This window comes from Panulirus ornatus, chromosome 10 (genome assembly GCF_036320965.1).
Source record: "Panulirus ornatus isolate Po-2019 chromosome 10, ASM3632096v1, whole genome shotgun sequence".
Taxonomy (NCBI): domain Eukaryota; kingdom Metazoa; phylum Arthropoda; class Malacostraca; order Decapoda; family Palinuridae; genus Panulirus; species Panulirus ornatus.
Window position 1 is genome coordinate 41,874,564 of NC_092233.1, and position 19,317 is coordinate 41,893,880.

Sequence of the window (19,317 nt, forward strand, 5' to 3'; positions counted from 1 at the left end):
CGGATGGAACCATGGAAGCGGAAGTGGATCATAGAGTGGGGGAGGGGGCGAAAATTCTGGGAGCCTTGAAGAATGTGTGGAAGTCGAGAACATTATCTCGGAAAGCAAAAATTGGTATGCTTGAAGGAATAGTGGTTCCAACAATGTTGTATGCTTGCGAGACGTGGACTATGGATAGAGTTGTGCGCAGGAGGATGGATGTGCTGGAAATGAGATGTTTGAGGACAATGTGTGGTGTGAGGTGGTTTTATCGAGTAAGTAACGTAAGGGTAAGAGAGATGTGTGGAAATAAAAAGAGCGTGGTTGAGAGTGCAGAAGAGGGTGTTTTGAAATGGTTTGATCACATGGAGAGAATGAGTGAGGAAAGATTGACCAAGAGGATATATGTGTCAGAGGTGGAGGGAACGAGGAGAAGAGGGAGACCAAATTGGAGGTGGAAAGATGGAGTGAAAAAGATTTTGTGTGATCGGGGCCTGAACATGCAGGAGGGTGAAAGGAGGGCAAAGAATAGAGTGAATTGGAGCGATGTGGTATACCGGGGTTGACGTGCTGTCAGTGGATTGAATCAACACATGTGTATGGGGGTGGGTTGGGCCATTTCTTTCATCTGTTTCCTTGCGCTACCTCGCAAACGCGGGATACAGTGACAAAGCAAAAATATATATATATATATATATATATATATATATATATATATATATATATATAAATATATAAATATATAAATATATAAATATATATATATATATATATATATATATATATATTATCCCTGGGGATAGGGGATTAAGAATACTTCCCACGTATTCCCTGCGTGTCGTAGAAGGCGACTAAAAGGGGAGGGAGCGGGGGGCTGGAAATCCTCCCCTCTCGTTTTTTTTTTTTTTTTTTTTTTTTCCCCAAAAGAAGGAACAGAGAAGAGGTCCAGGTGAGGATATTCCCTCAAAGGCCCAGTCCTCTGTTCTTAACGCTACCTCGCTATCGCGGGAAATAGCGAATAGTATAGTAGTATATATATATATATAACTGACTCACTTCCCAAGCTCTCTCATCCCCAACAGACTTCATACTTGCCCCTCTTTCCAAAACTCTTGCATTCACTTCCCTAACAACCCCATCCATAAACAAATTAAACAACCATGAAGACATCACCCACCCCTGCCGCAAACCTACATTCACTGAGAACCAATCACTTTCCTCTCTTCCTACACGTACACATGCCTTACATCCTGCATAAAAACTTTTCACTGCTTCTAACAACATGCCTCCCACACCATATATTCTTAATACCTTCCACAGATCATCTCTATCAACTCTATCATATGCCTTCTCCAGATCCATAAATGCTACATACAAATCCATTTGCTTTTCTAAGTATTTCTCACATACATTCTTCAAAGCAAACACCTGATCTACACATCCTCTACCACTTCTGAAACCACACTGCTCTTCCCCAATCTGATGCTCTGTACATGCCTTCACCCTCTCAATCAATACCCTCCCATATAATTTACCAGGAATACTCAACAAACTTATACCTCTGTAATTTGAGCACTCACTCTTATCCCCTTTGCCTTTGTACAATGGCACTATGCACGCATTCCGCCAATCCTCAGGCACCTCACCATGAGTCATACATACATTAAATAACCTTACCAATCAGTCAACAATACAGTCACCCCCTTTTTTAATAAATTCCACTGCAATACCATCCAAACCTGCTGCCTTGCCGGCTCTCATCTTCCGCAAAGCTTTTACTACCTCTTCTCTGTTTACCAAATCATTTTTGCTAACCCTCTCACTTTGCACACCACCTCAACCAAAACACCCTATATCTGCCACTCTATCATCAAACACATTCAACAAACCTTCAAAATACTCACTCCATCTCCTTCTCACATCACCACTACTTGTTATCACCTCCCCGTTTGCGCCCTTCACTGAAGTTCCCATTTGCTCCCTTGTCTTACGCACTTTATTTACCTCCTTCCAGAACATCTTTTTATTCTCCCTAAAATTTAATGATACTCTCTCACCCCAACTCTCATTTGCCCTTTTTTTCACCTCTTGCACCTTTCTCTTGACCTCCTGTCTCTTTCTTTTATACATCTCCCACTCAATTGCATTTTTTCCCTGCAAAAATCATCCAAATGCCTCTCTCTTCTCTTTCACTAATACTCTTACTTCTTCATCCCACCACTCACTACACTTTCTAATCAACCCACCTACCACTCTTCTCATGCCACAAGCATCTTTTGCGCAATCCATCACTGATTCCCTAAATACATCCCATCCCTCCCCCACTCCCCTTACTTCCATTGTTCTCACCTTTTTCCATTCTGTACTCAGTCTCTCCTGGTACTTCCTCACACAAGTCTCCTTCCCAAGCTCACTTACTCTCACCACCCTCTTCACCCCAACATTCACTCTTCTTTTCTGAAAACCCATACAAATCTTCACCTTAGCCTCCACAAGATAATGATCAGACATCCCTCCAGTTGCACCTCTCAGCACATTAACATCCAAAAGTCTCTTTCGCGCGCCTGTCAATTAACACGTAATCCAATAATGCTCTCTGGCTATCTCTCCTACTTACATAAGTATACTTATGTATATCTCCCTTTTTAAACCAGGTATTCCCAATCATCATTCCTTTTTCAGCACATAAATCTACAAGCTCTTCACCATTTCCATTTACAACACTGAACACCCCATGTATACCAATTTATTCCCTCAACTGCCACATTACTCACCTTTGCATTCAAATCACCCATCACTATAACCCAGTCTCGTGCATCAAAACCACTAACACACTCATTCAGCTGCTCCCAAAACACTTGCCTCTCATGATCTTTCTTCTCATGCCCAAGTGCATATGCACCAATAATCACCCATCTCTCTCCATCAACTTTCAGTTTTACCCATATTAATCGAGAATTTACTTTCTTACATTCTATCACATACTCCCACAACTGTTTCAGGAGTACTGCTACTCCTTCCCTTGCTCTTGTCCTCTCACTAACCCCTGACTTTACTCCCAAGACATTCCCAAACCACTCTTCCCCTTTACCCTTGAGCTTCGTTTCACTCAGAGCCAAAACATCCAGGTTCCTTTCCTCAAACATACTACCTATCTCTCCTTTTTTCACATCTTGGTTACATCCACACTCATTTAGGCACCCCAATCTGAGACTTCGAGGAGGATGAGCACTCCCCGCGTGACTCCTTCTTCTGTTTCCCATTTTAGAAAGTTAAAAAATACAAGGAGGGGAAGATTTCTGGCCCCCCGCTTCCATCCCCTCTAGTCGCTTTCTACGACACGCGAGGAATGTGTGGGAAGTATTCTTTCACCCCTATCCCAAGGGATAATATATATATATATATATATACATATATATATATATATATATATATATATATATATATATATATATATATATATATATAGGAGTGAGTGCTCAAATTAGAGGTATAAGTTTGTTGAGTATTCCTGGTAAATTATATGGGAGGGTATTGATTGAGAGGGTGAAGGCATGTACAGAGCATCAGATTGGGGAAGAGCAGTGTGCTTTCAGAAGTGGTAGAGGATGTGTGGATCAGGTATTTGCTTTGAAGAATGTATGTGAGAAATACTTAGAAAAGCAAATGGATTTGTATGTAGCATTTATGGATCTGGAGAAGGCATATGATAGAGTTGATAAAGATGCTCTGTGGAAGGTATTAAGAATATATGGTGTGGGAGGCAAGTTGTTAGAAGCAGTGAAAAGTTTTTATTGAGGATGTAAGGCATGTGTACGAGTAGGAAGAGAGGAAAGTGATTGGTTCTCAGTGAATGTAGGTTTGCGGCAGGGGTGTGTGATGTCTCCATGGTTGTTTAATTTGTTGATGGATGGGGTTGTTTGGGAGGTGAATGCAAGAGTTTTGGAAAGAGGGGCAAGTATGAAGTCTGTTGTGGATGAGAGAGCTTGGAATGTGAGTCAGTTGTTGTTCGCTGATGATACAACGCTGGTGGCTGATGATTCATGTGAGAAACTGCAGGAGCTGGTGAATGAGTTTGGTAAAGTGTGTGAAAGAAGAAAGTTAAGAGTAAATGTGAATAAGAGCAAGGTTATTAGGAACAGTAGGGTTGAGGGTCAAGTCAATTGAGAGGCAAGTTTGAATGGAGAAAAACTGAAGGAAGTAAAGTGTTTTAGATATCTGGGAGTGGATCTGGCAGCAGATGGAACCATGGAAGCGGAAGTGAATCATAGGGTGGGGGAGGGGGCGAAAATCCTGGGAGCCTTGAAGAATGTGTAGAAGTTGAGAACATCATCTCCAAAAGCAAAAATGGCTATGTTTGAAGGAACAGTGGTTCCAACAATGTTGTATTGTTGCGAGGCGTGGGCTATGGATAGAGTTGTGCGCAGGAGGGTGGATGTGCTGGAAATGAGATGTTTGAGGACAATATGTGGTGTGAGGTAGTTTGATCGAGTAAGTAAAGTAAGGGTAAGAGAGATGTGTGGATATAAAAAGAGCGTAGTTGAGAGAGCAGAAGAGGGTGTTTTGAAATGGCTTGGGCACATGGAGAGAATAAGTGAGGAAAGATTGACCAAGAGGATATATGTGTCGGAGGTGGAGGGAACGAGGAGAAGTGGGAGACCAAATTGGAGGTGGAAAGATGGAGTGAAAAAGATTTTGAGTGACCGGGGCCTGAACATGCAGGAGGGTGAAAGGCGGGCAAGGAATAGAGTGAATTGGATCGATGTGGTATACCGGGGTTGACGTGCAGTCAATGGATTCAATCATGGCATGCGAAGCGTCTGGGGTAAACCATGGAATGTTCTGTGGGGCCAGCATGTGGAAAGGGAGCTGTGGTTTTGGGCATTACTGCATGACAGCTAGAGATTGAGTGTGAATGAATGGGGCCTATGTTGTCTTTTCCTGGCGCTACCTCGCACACATAAGGGGGGGGAGGGGGATGTTATTCCATGTGTGGCGAGGTGGCAATGGGAATGAATAAAGGCAGACAGTATGAATTGTGTGCATGTGTATATATGTAAATGTCTGTGTGTGTATATATATGTGTACATTGAGATGTATGGGTATGTATATTTGCGTGTGTGGACGTGTATGTATATACATGTGTATGGGGGTGGGTTGGGCCATTTCTTTCGTCTCTTTCCTTGCGCTACCTTGCAAACACAGGATACAGCGGAAAAGCAAGATAAAAAAAAAAAATATATAGATATCTCTGGAAATAGGGAAGAAAGAATTCTTCCCACGCATTGCTCACTTATTGTAGAACGCGACTATATGGGGCGGGAGCGGGGGCTAGAAACCCTCCCCTCGTATTTTAACCTTCTAAAAAGGGAAAGAGAAGGAGTCATGCGGGGAGTGCTCATCGTTCTCGAAGGCCCAGATTGGGGTGTCTAAATGTGTGTGGATGTAACCAAGATGAGGGAAAAGTAGAGAGAGGTAGTATGTTTGAAGAAAGGAACCTGGATGTTTTGGCTCTGAGTGAAACAAAGTTCAAGGGTAAAGGGGAAGAGTGGTTTGGGAATGTCTTGGAAGTAAAGTCAGGGGTTAGTGAGAGGACAAGAGCAGGGGAAGGAGTAGCACTATTCCTGAAACAGGAGTGGTGGGAGTATGTCATAGAGTGTAAGAATGTAAACTCTAGATTGATATGGGTAAAACTGAAAGTGGATGAAGAGAGATGGGTGATTATTGGTACATGTGCACCTGGGCATGAGAAGAAACATCATGAGAGGCAAGTGTTTTAGGAGCAGCTGAATGAGTGTGTTAGTGGTTTTGATGCACGAGACCGGGTTATAGTGATGGGTGATTTGAATGCAAAGGTGAGTAATGTGGCAGTTGAGGGAATAATTGGTATACATGGGGTGTTCAGTGTTGTAAATGGAAATGGTGAAGAGCTTGTAGATTTGTGTGCTGAAAAAGGACTGGTGATTGGGAATACCTGGTTTAAAAAGCGAGACGTACATAAGTATACGTATGTAAGTAGGAGAGATGGCCAGAGAGCGTTATTGGATTATGTGTTAATCGATAGGCGCGTGAAAGAGAGACTTTTGGAAGTTAATGTGCTGAGAGGTGCAACTGGAGGGATGTCTGATCATTATCTTGAGGAGGCGAAGGTGAAGATTTGTAGGGGTTATCAGAAAAGAAGAGAGAATGTTGGGGTGAAGAGAGTGGTGAGAGTAAGTGAGCTTGGGAAGGAGACTTGTGTGAGGAAGTACCAGGAGAGACTGAGTACAGAATGGAAAAAGGTGAGAACAAAGGAGGTAAGGGGAGTGGGAGAGGAATGGGATGTATTTAGGGAAGCAGTGATGGATTGCGCAAAAGATGCTTGTGGCATGAGAAGCGTGGGAAGTGAGTTGATTAGAAATAGTAGTGAGTGGTGAGACGAAGAAGTAAGATTATTAGCGAAAGAGAAGAGAGAGGCATTTGGACGATTTTTGCAGGGAAAAAATGCAAATGAGCAGGAGATGTATAAAAGAAAGAGAAAGGAGGTCAAGAGAAAGGTGTAAGAAGTTAAAAAGAGAGCAAATGAGAGTTGGGGTGAGAGAGTATCATTAAATTCTAGGGAGAATAAAAAGATGTTTTGGAAGGAGGTAAATAAAGTGCGTAAGACAAGGGAGCAAATGGGAACTTCAGTGATGGGGTCTAATGGGGAGGTGATTACAAGTAGTGGTGATGTGAGAAGGAGATGGAGTGAGTATTTTGAAGGTTTGTTGAATGTGTTTGATGATAGAGTGGCAGATATAGGATGTTTTGGTCGAGGTGGTGTGCAAAGTGAGAGGGTTAGGGAAAATGATTTGGTAAATAGAGAAGAGGTGGTAAAAGCTTTACGGAAGATGAAAGCCGCCAAGGTAGCAGGTTTGGATGGTATTGCAGTGGAATTTATTAAAAAAGGGGGTGACTGTATTGATGACTGGTTGGTAAGGTTATTTAATGTACGTATGATTCATGGTGAGGTGCCTGAGGATTGGCGGAATGCGTGCATAGTGCCACTGTACAAAGGCAAAGGGGATAAGAGTGAGTGCTCAACTTACAGAGGTATAAGTTTGTTGAGTATTCCTCGTAAATTATATGGGAGGGTATTGATTGAGAGGGTGAAGGCATGTACAGAGCATCAGATTGGGGAAGAGCAGTGTGCTTTCAGAAGTGGTAGAGGATGTGTGGATCAGGTGTTTGCTTTGAAGAATGTATGTGAGAAATACTTAGAAAAGCAAATGGATTTGTATATAGCATTTGTGGATCTGGAGAAGGCATATGATAGAGTTGATAGAGATGCTCTGTGGAAGGTATTAAGAATATATGGTGTGGGAGGCAAGTTGTTAGAAGCAGGGAAAAGTTTTCATTGAGGATGTAAGGCATGTGCACGTGTAGGAAGAAAGGAAAGTGATTGGTTCTCAGTGAATGTAGGTTTGCGTCAGGGGTGTGTGATGTCTCCATGGTTGTTTAATTTGTTTATGGATAGGGTTGTTAGGGAGGTGAATGCAAGAGTTTTGGAAAGAGGAGCAAGTATGCAGTCCGTTGTGGATGAGAGAGCTTGGGAAGTGAGTCAGTTGTTGTTGTTCGCTGATGATACAGCGCTGGTGGCTGATTCATGTGCGAAACTACAGAAGCTGGTGAGTGAGTCTGGTAAAGTATGTGAAAGAAGAAAGTTGAGAGTAAATGTGAATAAGAGCAAGGTTATTAGGTACAGTAGGGTTGAGGGTCAAGTCAACTGGGAGGAAAGTTTGAATGGAGAAAAACTGGAGGGAGTAAAGTGTTTTAGATATCTGGGAGTGGATCTGGCAGCGGATGGAACCATGGAAGCGGAAGTGAATCATAGGGTGGGGGAGGGGGCGAAAATTCTGGGAGCCTTGAAGAATGTTTGGAAGTCGAGAACATTATCTCGGAAAGCAAAAATGGGTATGTTTGAAGGAATAGTGGTTCTAACAATGTTGTATGGTTGCGAGGCGTGGGCTATGGATAGAGTTGTGCACAGGAGGGTGGATGTGCTGGAAATGAGATGTTTGAGGACAATATGTGGTGTGAGGTGGTTCGATCGAGTAAGTAATGTAGGGTAAGAGAGATGTGTGGAAATAAAAAGAGTGTGGTTGAGAGAGCAGAAGAGGGTGTTTTGAAATGGTTTGGGCACATGGAGAGAATGAGTGAGGAAAGATTGATCAAGAGGATATATGTGTCAGAGGTGGAGGGAACGAGGAGAAGTGGGAGACCAAATTGGAGGTGGAAAGATGGAGTAAAAAAGATTTTGAGTGATCAGGGCCTGAGCATGCAAAAGGGTGAAAGCCGTGCAAGGAATAGAGGGAATTGGAACGATGTGGTATACCGGGGTCGACGTGCTGTCATTGGGTTGAACAAGGGCATGTGAAGTGTCTGGGGTAAACCATGGAAAGTTCTGTGGGGCCTGGATGTGGAAAGGGAGCTGTGGTTTCGGCGCCTTATTACATGGCAACTAGAGACTGAGTGTGAACGAATGGGGCCTTTGTTGTCTTTTCCTAGCGCAACCTCGCACACATGACGGGGGAGGGGGTTGTTATTCCATGTGTGGTGGGGTGGCGATGGGAATAAATAAAGGCAGACAGTATGAATTATGTACATGTGTATATATGTATATGTCTGTGTGTGTATATATATGTGTACATTGAGGGTTGTTAGGGAGGTAAATGCAAGAGTCTTGGAAAGAGGGGCAAGTATGAAGTCTGTTGGGGATGAGAGAGCTTGGGAAGTGAGTCAGTTGTTGTTCGCTGATGATACAGCGCTGGTGGCGGATTCATGTGAGAAACTGCAGAAGCTGGTGACTGAGTTTGGTAAAGTGTGTGGAAGAAGAAAGTTAAGAGTAAATGTGAATAAGAGCAAGGTTATTAGGTACAGTAGGGTTGAGGGTCAAGTCAATTGGGAGGTGAGTTTGAATGGAGAAAAACTGGAGGAAGTGAAGTGTTTTAGATATCTGGGAGTGGATCTGTCAGCGGATGGAACCATGGAAGCGGAAGTGGATCATAGGGTGGGGGAGGGGGCGAAAATTTTGGGAGCCTTGAAAAATGTGTGGAAGTCGAGAACATTATCCCGGAAAGCAAAAATGGGTATGTTTGAAGGAATAGTAGTTCCAACAATGTTGTATGGTTGCGAGGCGTGGGCTATGGATAGAGTTGTGCGCAGGAGGATGGATGTGCTGGAAATGAGATGTTTGAGGACAATGTGTGGTGTGAGGTGGTTTGATCGAGTAAGTAACGTAAGGGTAAGAGAGATGTTTGGAAATAAAAAGAGCGTGGTTGAGAGAGCAGAAGAGGGTGTTTTGAAATGGTTTGGGCACATGGAGAGAATGAGTGAGGAAAGATTGACCAAGAGGATATATGTGTCGGAGGTGAAGGGAACGAGGAGAAGAGGGAGACCAAATTGGAGGTGGAAAGATGGAGTGAAAAGGATTTTGTGTGATCGGGGCCTGAACATGCAGGAGGGTGAAAGGAGGGCAAGGAATAGAGTGAATTGGAGCGATGTGGTATACAGGGGTTGACGTGCTGTCAGTGGATTGAATCAGGGCATGTGGAGCGTCCGGGGTGGGCCGTGGAGGGCTGTGTGGGTATGTATATTTGCGTGTGTGGACGTGTGTATGTACATGTGTATGGGGGGGGTTGGGCCATTTCTTTCGTCTGTTTCCTTGCGCTACCTCGCAAACGCGGGAGACAGCGACAAAGTATAAAAAAAAAAAAAAAAAAAAAAAAAAAAAAAAATTGAGATGTGTAGGTATGTATATTTGCGTGTGTGGATGTGTATGTATATCCACGTGTATGTGGGTGGGTTGGGCCATTCTTCTGTCTGTTTCCTTGCGCTACCTCGCTAACGCGAGAGACAGCGACAAAGCAAAATAATAAATAAATATGTATATATATGTATATGTTGAAATGTATAGGTATGTATATGTGGATATGTGGACGTGTATGTATATACATGTGTATATGGGTGAGTTGGGCCATTCTTTCATCTGTTTCCTTGCATTACCTCGCTAACACGGGAGACATCAAAAAAGTATAAGAAAGTATAACAATAAATAAAGATGAATTGACTTATGGGGCAGGAAGTAACTGATATAACATAAGATACACCAAGTGACACAGCAGATGGGTGAAAGGAAAACATTTACTTGGCTCCTTACTCCTCCTTCTCTAAGAAGTAATAACATATGAGAAGAGGAATTCCAATCCCACAGCTCTCTTCCCTATTAGCTGCCTTCTCGGACACACAGGAAATACATGGGCAGCATTCTTTCCTATCCTCAGGGTTGATATCATATAACATCATGTAATACTTAGGAATAATATTATATAACATCATGTAATACTAAGTCCACTCACATCCTCAAAAGGGTTTATGAACTAAGTTCTTAAAATACTAATTTTCTAGTTGCACCACCAAATATACACACAAATACCACATGGTCACCGTCATTTCCACTTCTCTATCTGCCTTTGATTCATGAGGGACTGATCATAAACATGAAATTGTGAAATTATTTTAAAAAAACTTAGTAATGAAAAAAGGCATTGAGCACTGAATGGCCCTTTATTTCTATAAGTACCATGAAACAACTAGTGTTTTGCCTCAGTTCATTGAGCAATGGCACAGATTCTTAACAGCATTGTCCACCTAAAGTCTATATTTTCTTGATATTGAAAACTTTTGCCATCCTCATAAATTACTGAGAAGTTGCAATCTTTTTAATAGACTAGTTCTTATAAATACCAACAAAAAAACAATTAGGTTACCCTACTTTACCTTTTGTTTTTGGTCATCTGATCTTGCATCCATTCTAACATTAGCCCAAGGTACATCTTTTGGCCACCATGGCGGTCTTGTTGACTCTTTCCCCCAGCCTGGTTTGCCTCTTCCTAAATCATTATGTATAGAGTTAAAGATATTTCTACTTATGGCCAGCTCCACTCCCTTAACAATGTTAACTTATCTTTCTACTATGTCTACACAATCTCAATTGAAGAATAGTCTACCTCTAACTAAATCATTATATTTAAAGTTAGGGATATTTCTACTTATGGCCAGCCCTGCCCTTTTACCAATGTTAAATCATGTCCTTCTGTCATGTCTACACAATCTCAATTCAAGAATACTCTTACGAGTAAAGCTATCTACTAATTCTTCATCATCCTAGCTTCCCAATCTTTTCAATCCATCCTTTCTAAACACTTACTTACTTTCTAAACACTTACTTAATCCCTCAACAACTGATGATCATCAGTCTCTTTTGATCTCAGCTACTGCACAAATGCTTTCTACCTATATCTGGGTTACTTGATAAAAATATGTACTCCTACACATCCTTCCTCCCTTTGAAGCAGGGTGGTTAATGCAGACTTCTCTAAACATCATCTACACATTTCCATACACTCGTCTACATTACCATTCTACTTGCATTTACATAAGTAAACGTTCTTAGCAACCCCTCTAACACCCACTCTTTCCAAATAATTAATCACCTCCATCCCACCACCATTTACTATCAAAAATTACTTTCTTCTTCCCAACTTTTAAAGTTTTTTTACACATCATCAACAGCCCCTATAATCCAACATCCCCTTTCAGAATAAACAATTTATCCATCTCGACTCCATTTCACATCAGTATTTCAAATGTAGTCCAACTTTCCCTATAAACCTAACCAAAGGTGCAAATTATTTTTTTGGCTTCTAAGTCTTCTTTCAAAAACTTTAATACTTCAACATCATCATCCTACCAAATATTAAAGAATAATCTGTTAATCATGCAATATTTCAAAATTTAAGTCTGTTCTTATAAAACCATTTCATTTGCAATCAAAATGAAACTTTCTTCTTGTAAATATCCACAATAAATATGCCAACCATATAATCTAATATCAGCCAGCAACAAACAATATTCCAAACTTAATTCCCTTTCCTTACTGTCATTTGGTTCCTTCTCTTGTAAGATTGTAAACAAACTGAAAGTGAAAAACACACACAAAAAAAATCAACAGCCGACCCTAAGGTTGATTCTAAACCAGTCAACCAAACTTTAAAGAGATAAGTGAAAAAGATGCAAAAATAATCACAGAATTTTCAAATGCACTTTTCCTATAAAACAAATTCAGTAAGTCTACTTGTAAACAAAGGGACAGAAATGAACAATGAAAAAAATAAGAATATGAGAAGAAAGAGAGACATAAAAGTTAGAAAAAAATAAGCAGCTATATGAAGGCCTCCTGAGATCGAGTAAGCTAGCCCAAAAAAGGGATTGTCTGGTTATGGCTTCAAGTTAATCATCAGTAGGGATTATGGGGTTCCATCTACCTTATCTATCTATCTATCAACTCTATTCCCAATTCTGTCAGGTGGATGAAGAAAGAGGAACATACAATCTCTAAAATCATTCCTACATATCCTTCGTCAATGTCCTGTCTGTTATGGTGAACATCAACTTCCACACTTTAAAAGGGTTCTCACTTCTTCACTCTGCATACTTAGCTGAATCATGAATGAAAAATAAAACATTATCTACATTCACACCACTTCTACAACCAAAATGCTTTCAACGCATTGATTCCCCAGTTATTTCTATAGCATCCTATAGCCCTAATCAATTCTTTCACTGCACCTATCCATGTCTTCCACAATTACCTTTCCTCTACATATCTTCAACTGAACTGTCATAATCAACCCACTGTCTGCCATACTTGGGGTTAAAGGGAAATTTTCATATTTCTGTTCCTCATATTTTTCATATTCCAGGATATGCTACAGAAACTAGGAGAAGCAATACAGCATAAATCTGTATTTCTGATTCAATCATCTAACAGCATCTAGTCAGCAATGTATTTTGAAACTCAAAACCTTATATAAACTAACCATTTAGATTAAAGTTTCTGACTTGTCTTTATATCAAAGTTTACATAATACAATAGCAAAAACAAAAATGGAGAGAGACTACACCTGTGGAATACTTCAGCATTAGTGGAATAAATGCTCTTAATTGTGCCTGAGTCATTTTCTCTACAGGAGTTGGGATGCCATCTATGACAAGGGGCGGTAATTCATGAAGAGAAGGGTCATCTTGTGGAGGAGGTGGAGCTTGCTGGGCTAATGCATTTTCGAGTTCAGTCATCAACATTTGTCGCAAGGTTTTCATCTGTCATAAAAGAAATATGCACAAATTTCTCAACAGGGTATCCACACATGATAATACATGAACTACAATAAATAATCATAACACAGTTAAGATAATTTGAACACTGAATCTCACAAGCAGTCAGTGCCTATGATGAAAAAGATGTATAATATAGTGTACAACTTGCCATGGAAACATATATCTACCATCACCTGATCATAGGTGAAAATGGGCCTTCTGCTATCTTTTTCTTAAATACTCCTATGAACTAATACTGTTAATACTTAAGTTTTGTTTTCCAGACAAGTTCATCATTTTCAACATTAGCAAGGTAGTGCCAGGAACTGAGAAATAAATGGCCTCATTTGCACACATCCATTCCCTAGCTGCTATGCATAATGCATCGAAACCAGAGCCCTCTGTCCCAGTCAGGCCCCACAGACCTTTCTGTGGTTTCCCTCAACCACTTCATATCTCCTGGTTCAGCTCAATGATAGCATGTTATCCCTTTTAAACCATATTGCTCCACTTTGCTCTATTCCTTGCACTCTCTTGCATGTTCAGGCCCCATAACTTCAAAAAATCTTTTACTCTTCTTCCATCTCCTCCTTGGTTTTCTTTTCTTTTTTCCTTCCATATCTGACATGTACACCCTTTTAGTCATCCTTTCCTCACTCATCTTTTACATTTGTCCAAACCATTTCTGCAAATCCTCCTTCGTTCTCTCATACATATCACTCTTACTACCACACCTCTCTCTTCACCAATCATTTACTCGACCAACCTCCTCACACCAAATATTATCCTCAAACATTTGATATCCAAAACATTCTACCCATCCTTTACATATTTGCCTAAGGCCCACACCTCTCACCCACACTGTACACATGGGACTATTACTACACTATCAAACATACTCATTTTATGCTTAAACACAGTGACCTCTTTTACTGCATATTTCCCAATGCATCCAAGACATTTGCCCCTTCACTCACCCTATGGCTCACTTCACAGCCCATGGATCCAATCAATGCCATATATCCACCTCTGGGTACCAGAAATATTTCACTTCATCCAAGTTCTCTCCATTCAAACTTATGGTCAAAATAACCAATCTCTTTCCACTGCTAAAGCTAATAACTTTGCTCTGATTCACATTTTGTGTTGTAATGATGGTTGACGTCCTGATCATATATGGGAAAGTGTGACTCATGTTTGTCTGGAAAGTGTGGTTTCTGATGGGTGTATGTGTGGTGAGTTGGGTTTACAACTAAGCTGGGAGGTCACTTGTTTATTGCTTGTCACGATATCTATGTGCATGTGTTTTGTCAATGCTATATTTGTTGGAGTGATAAGATCTGTAAGTAGAGGTTACAAAAGTGTAAGTTCTTAATTCTATAAAAGGGTTGGTGATTTGTTATAGAGTGGTGTAGGAGGGGTCGAGTGCAATGGCAGTGATTGCCAAACATGTTGTGGTGGGATGGCAGTGGGAGGATGTTTGCTTCACTGTGTAGGTGCTGAGTTTCTGTGGTTGCTAGGCAGTCATTATTATGAGAGCAATATTTTGTGAGGTTTGCAGCATTCTTATCTTTTCTATTGAGAGTGGAAGATCAATTAATTTAAAGTGCAATGGATGAATTGTTTATATAAGAAGTTAAGGGATTCTATTTCTTGTCTATATCTGGTGCCGGTTAGATTTTCTGAGGGTATGTAATTTGCAAAGGTGAGTAATGTAGCAGTTGAGGGTATAATTGGTGTACATGGGGTGTTCAGTGTTGTAAATGAAAATAGTGAAGATACTGAGGATTTCTATGCTGAAAAAGAACTGGTGATTGGGAATACCTGGTTTAAAAAGAGATATTATATATAATCATATTATACTTTGTTACTGTCTCCTGTGTTATCGAGGTAGCACAAGGAAACAGACAAAAGAATGGCCCAACCCACCAACATACACATGTATATACATACACGTCAACACATGCACATATGCATACCTAAACATTTCAACGTATACATATAAATATAAACACAGACATGTTGGAAAGGATCACAATTTTGCGCAAGATCAGACATATACATATATACACATGGACATAATTCATACTTCTTGCCTTTATTCATTCCCGTCGCCACCCTGCCACACGTAAAATGACACACCCCTCCCCACGCATGTGCATGAGGTAGCCCTAGGAAAAGACAACAAAGGCCACATTCGTTCACACTCAGTCTCCAGCTGTCATGTATAATGCACCAACACCACAGCTCTTTTCCCACATCCAGGCCCTACAAAACTTTCCATGATTTACCCCAGACACTTCACACACTCTGGTTCAATCCACTGACAGCACATCGATCCCAGTATAACACATCATTCCAATTCACTCTATTCCTTGCCAGACTTTCATCCTCCTGCATGTTCAGGCCCCGATTGCTCAAAATCTTTTTCACTCCATCCTTCCACCTACAATGGGTCTCCCACTTCTCGTTCCCTCCACCTCTGACAATCTTTGTCAATCTTTCCTTACTCATTCTCTCTCTGTGACCAAACCATTTCAATACACCCTCTTCTGCTCTCTCAACTACATTACTTACTCGATCAAACAACCTCACACCACATATTGTCCTCAAACATCTCATTTCCAACGCATCTACCCTCCTCTGCACAACCCTATCTATAGCCCATGCCTCACAACCATATAACATTGTTGGAACCACTATTCCTTCAAACATAACCATTTTTGCTTTCCGAGATAATGTTCTCTCCTTTCACACATTCTTCAACGCTCCCAGAACCTTCGCCCCCTCCCCCACCCTGTGACTCACTTCCACTTCCATGATTCCATCTGCTGCCAAATCCACTTCCAGATATCTAAAACACTTCACTTCCTCCAGTTTTTCTCCATTCAAACTTACCTTCCAACTGATTTGTCCCACAACCCTACTGTACCTAATAACCTTGCTCTTATTCACATTTACTCTCAGCTTTCTTCTTTCACACACTTTACCAAACTCAGTCACCAGCTTCTGCAGTTTCTCGTCATAATCAGCCACCAGTGCTGTAACATCAGTGAACAACAACTGACTCTCATCCACAACAGACTGCATACTTGCCCCTCTCTCTAAAATTCTTACATTCACCTCCCTAACAACCCCATCCATACACAAATTAAACAACCATGGAGACATCATGCACCCCTGCCACAAACCGACTCTCATTAGGAACCAATCACTTTCCTCTCTTCCTACTCAGTACACATGCCTTACATCCTTGATAAAAACTTTTCACTGCTTCTAGCAACTTGCTTCCCACACCATATCCTCTTAATACCTTCCACAGAGCACCTCTATCAACTCTTATCATATGTAGTCTCCAGATCTATAAGTACTACATACAAACCCATTTGTTTTTCTAAGTATTTCTCACATACTTTCTTCAAAGCAAACACCTGATCCACCCATCCTCTACCACTTCTGAAACCACACTACTCTTCCCCAATCTGATGCTCTGTACATACCTTCACCCTCTCAATCAATACCCTCCCATATAATTTTCCAGGAATACTCAACAAACTTATACCTCTGTAATTTGAGCACTCACCTTTATCCTCTTTGCCTTTGTACAATGGCACTATGCATGCATTCCACCAATCCTCAAGCACCTCACCATAAGCCATACATACATTGAATATCCTCACCAACCAGTCACCCCTTTTATCAATAAATTCCACTGCAATATCATCCAAACCCACCGCCTTGCTGGCTTTCATCTTCAGTAAAGCTTTCACTACCTCTTCTCTGTTTACCAAACCATTCTCCCTGACCCTCTCACTTCGCATACCACTTCAACCAAAACACCCTATATCTGCCACTGTATCATCTAACACATTCAACAAACCTTCAAAATACTCACTCCATCCCCTTTTCACATCACCAGTACTTGTTATCATCTCCCCATTAGCCCCCTTCACCGATGTTCCAATTTGTTCTCTTGTCTTACGCACTTTATTTACCTCCTAATAATCTTATTTCTTCATCCCACCACTCACTACCCTTTCTAATCTGCCCACCTCCCACGCTTCTCATGCCACAAGCATATTTTGTGCAAGCCATCACTGCTTCTCTAAATACATCCCATTCTTCCCCAACTCCCCTTTCATTCTTTGCTCTCACCTTTTTCCATATACATATGTGAGTAGGAGAGATGGTCAAAGGGCGTTATTGGATTACGTGTTAATTGATAAGTGTGTAAAAGAGAGACTTTTGGATGTAAAATTCTCAAAGGGGCAGCTGCAGGGATGTTTGATCACTATCTTGTGGAAGTGAAGGTGAAGATTTGTAGAGGTTTTCAGAAAAGAAGAGAGAATGTTGGGGAAAAGAGAGTGGTGAGAGTAAGTGAACTTGGCAAGACTTTTATGAGGAAGTACCAGGAGAGATTGAGTGCAAAATGGCAAAAGGTGAGAGCAAATGACGTGAGGGGAATGGGGGAGGATCAGGATGAATTCAGGGAAGCAGTGATAGCTTGCACAAAAGATGCATGTGGCATGAGAAACGGGCGGTGGGCAGATTAAAAAGGGTGGGATGAAGAAGAAGGGTTGTTAGTGAAAGAGAAGAGAAAGGTGTTTGGACAATTTCTGTAGAGAAGTAGTGGAAATTATTGGGAGATGTATAAAAGAAAGTTTAATTTGTTTATGGATGGGGTTGTTAGGGAGGTGAATGCAAGAGTTTTGGAAAGAGGGGCAAGTATGAAGTCGGTTGGGGATGAGAGAGCTTGGGAAGTGAGTCAGTTGTTGTTCGCTGATGATACAGCGCTGGTGGCTGATTCATGTGAGAAACTGCAGAAGCTGGTGACTGAGTTTGGTAAAGTGTGTGAAAGAAGAAAGTTAAGAGTAAATGTGAATAAGAGCAAGGTTATTAGGTACAGTAGGGTTGAGGGTCAAGTCAATTGGGAGGTGAGTTTGAATGGAGAAAAACTGGAGGAAGTGAAGTGTTTTAGATATCTGGGAGTGGATCTGGCAGCGGATGGAACCATGGAAGCGGAAGTGGATCATAGGGTGGGGGAGGGGGCGAAAATTCTGGGGGCCTTGAAGAATGTGTGGAAGTCGAGAACATTATCTCGGAAAGCAAAAATGGGTATGTTTGAAGGAATAGTGGTTCCAACAATGTTGTATGGTTGCGAGGCGTGGGCTATGGATAGAGTTGTGCGCAGGAGGATGGATGTGCTGGAAATGAGATGTTTGAGGACAATGTGTGGTGTGAGGTGGTTTGATCGAGTAAGTAACGTAAGGGTAAGAGAGATGTGTGGAAATATAAAGAGCGTGGTTGAGAGAGCAGAAGAGGGTGTTCTGAAATGGTTCGGGCACATGGAGAGAATGAGTGAGGAAAGATTGACCAAGAGAATATATGTGTCGGAGGTGGAGGGAACGAGGAGAAGAGGGAGACCAAATTGGAGGTGGAAAGATGGAGTGAAAAAGATTTTGTGTGATCGGGGCCTGAACATGCAGGAGGGTGAAAGGAGGGCAAGGAATAGAGTGAATTGGAGCGATGTGGTATACCGGGGTTGACGTGCTGTCAGTGGATTGAATCAAGGCATGTGAAGCGTCTGGGGTAAACCATGGAAAGCTGTGTAGGTATGTATATTTGCGTGTGTGGACGTATGTATATACATGTGTATGGGGGTGGGTTGGGCCATTTCTTTCGTCTGTTTCCTTGCGCTACCTCGCAAATGCGGGAAACAGCGACAAAGCAAAAAAAAAAAAAAAAAAAAAGAATAAAAAAAAATAAAAGAAAGCAGTAGGAGGTCAAGAGAAAGGTGCAAGAGGTGAAAAAGAGGGCAAATGAGAGTTGGGGTAAGAGAGTATCATTAAATTTCAGGGAAAATAAAAAGATGTTTTAGAAGAAGGTAAATAATGTGCGTAAGACAAGAGAACAAATGGGAACACTGGTGAAGGGAGCAAATGGGGAGGTAATAACAAGTAGTGATGAAGTGAGGAGATGGAGTATTTTGAAAATTTGATGAATGTGTTTGATGACAGAGTGGGAGATATAGGGTGTTTTGGTCAGTGTGACATATGAAGTGAAAGGGTCAGGGAGAATGGTTTGATAAACAGAGAAGAGGTAGTGAAAGCTTTGCGGAAGATGAAAGCCAGAAAGGAGGCGGGTTTGGATGATTTTGCAACA

The 19,317-nt window shown here is 41.3% G+C and overlaps 1 protein-coding gene across 5 annotated transcripts in view; it reads right to left on the reverse strand.

The window, feature by feature from the left end:
* ewg (DNA-binding protein Ewg) overlaps positions 1-19,317 on the reverse strand; it is a 170,370-nt gene that overhangs the window by 32,985 nt on the left and 118,068 nt on the right. For all 5 annotated transcript variants that reach the window (XM_071665803.1, XM_071665805.1, XM_071665806.1 and 2 more), the window contains 2 exons: positions 12,963-13,158; positions 10,777-10,889 (listed from right to left, as the gene is read on the reverse strand). In XM_071665803.1, the coding sequence (XP_071521904.1) occupies positions 10,777-10,889; positions 12,963-13,158 (309 nt within the window). The remainder of the gene's footprint in view (positions 1-10,776; positions 10,890-12,962; positions 13,159-19,317) is intronic.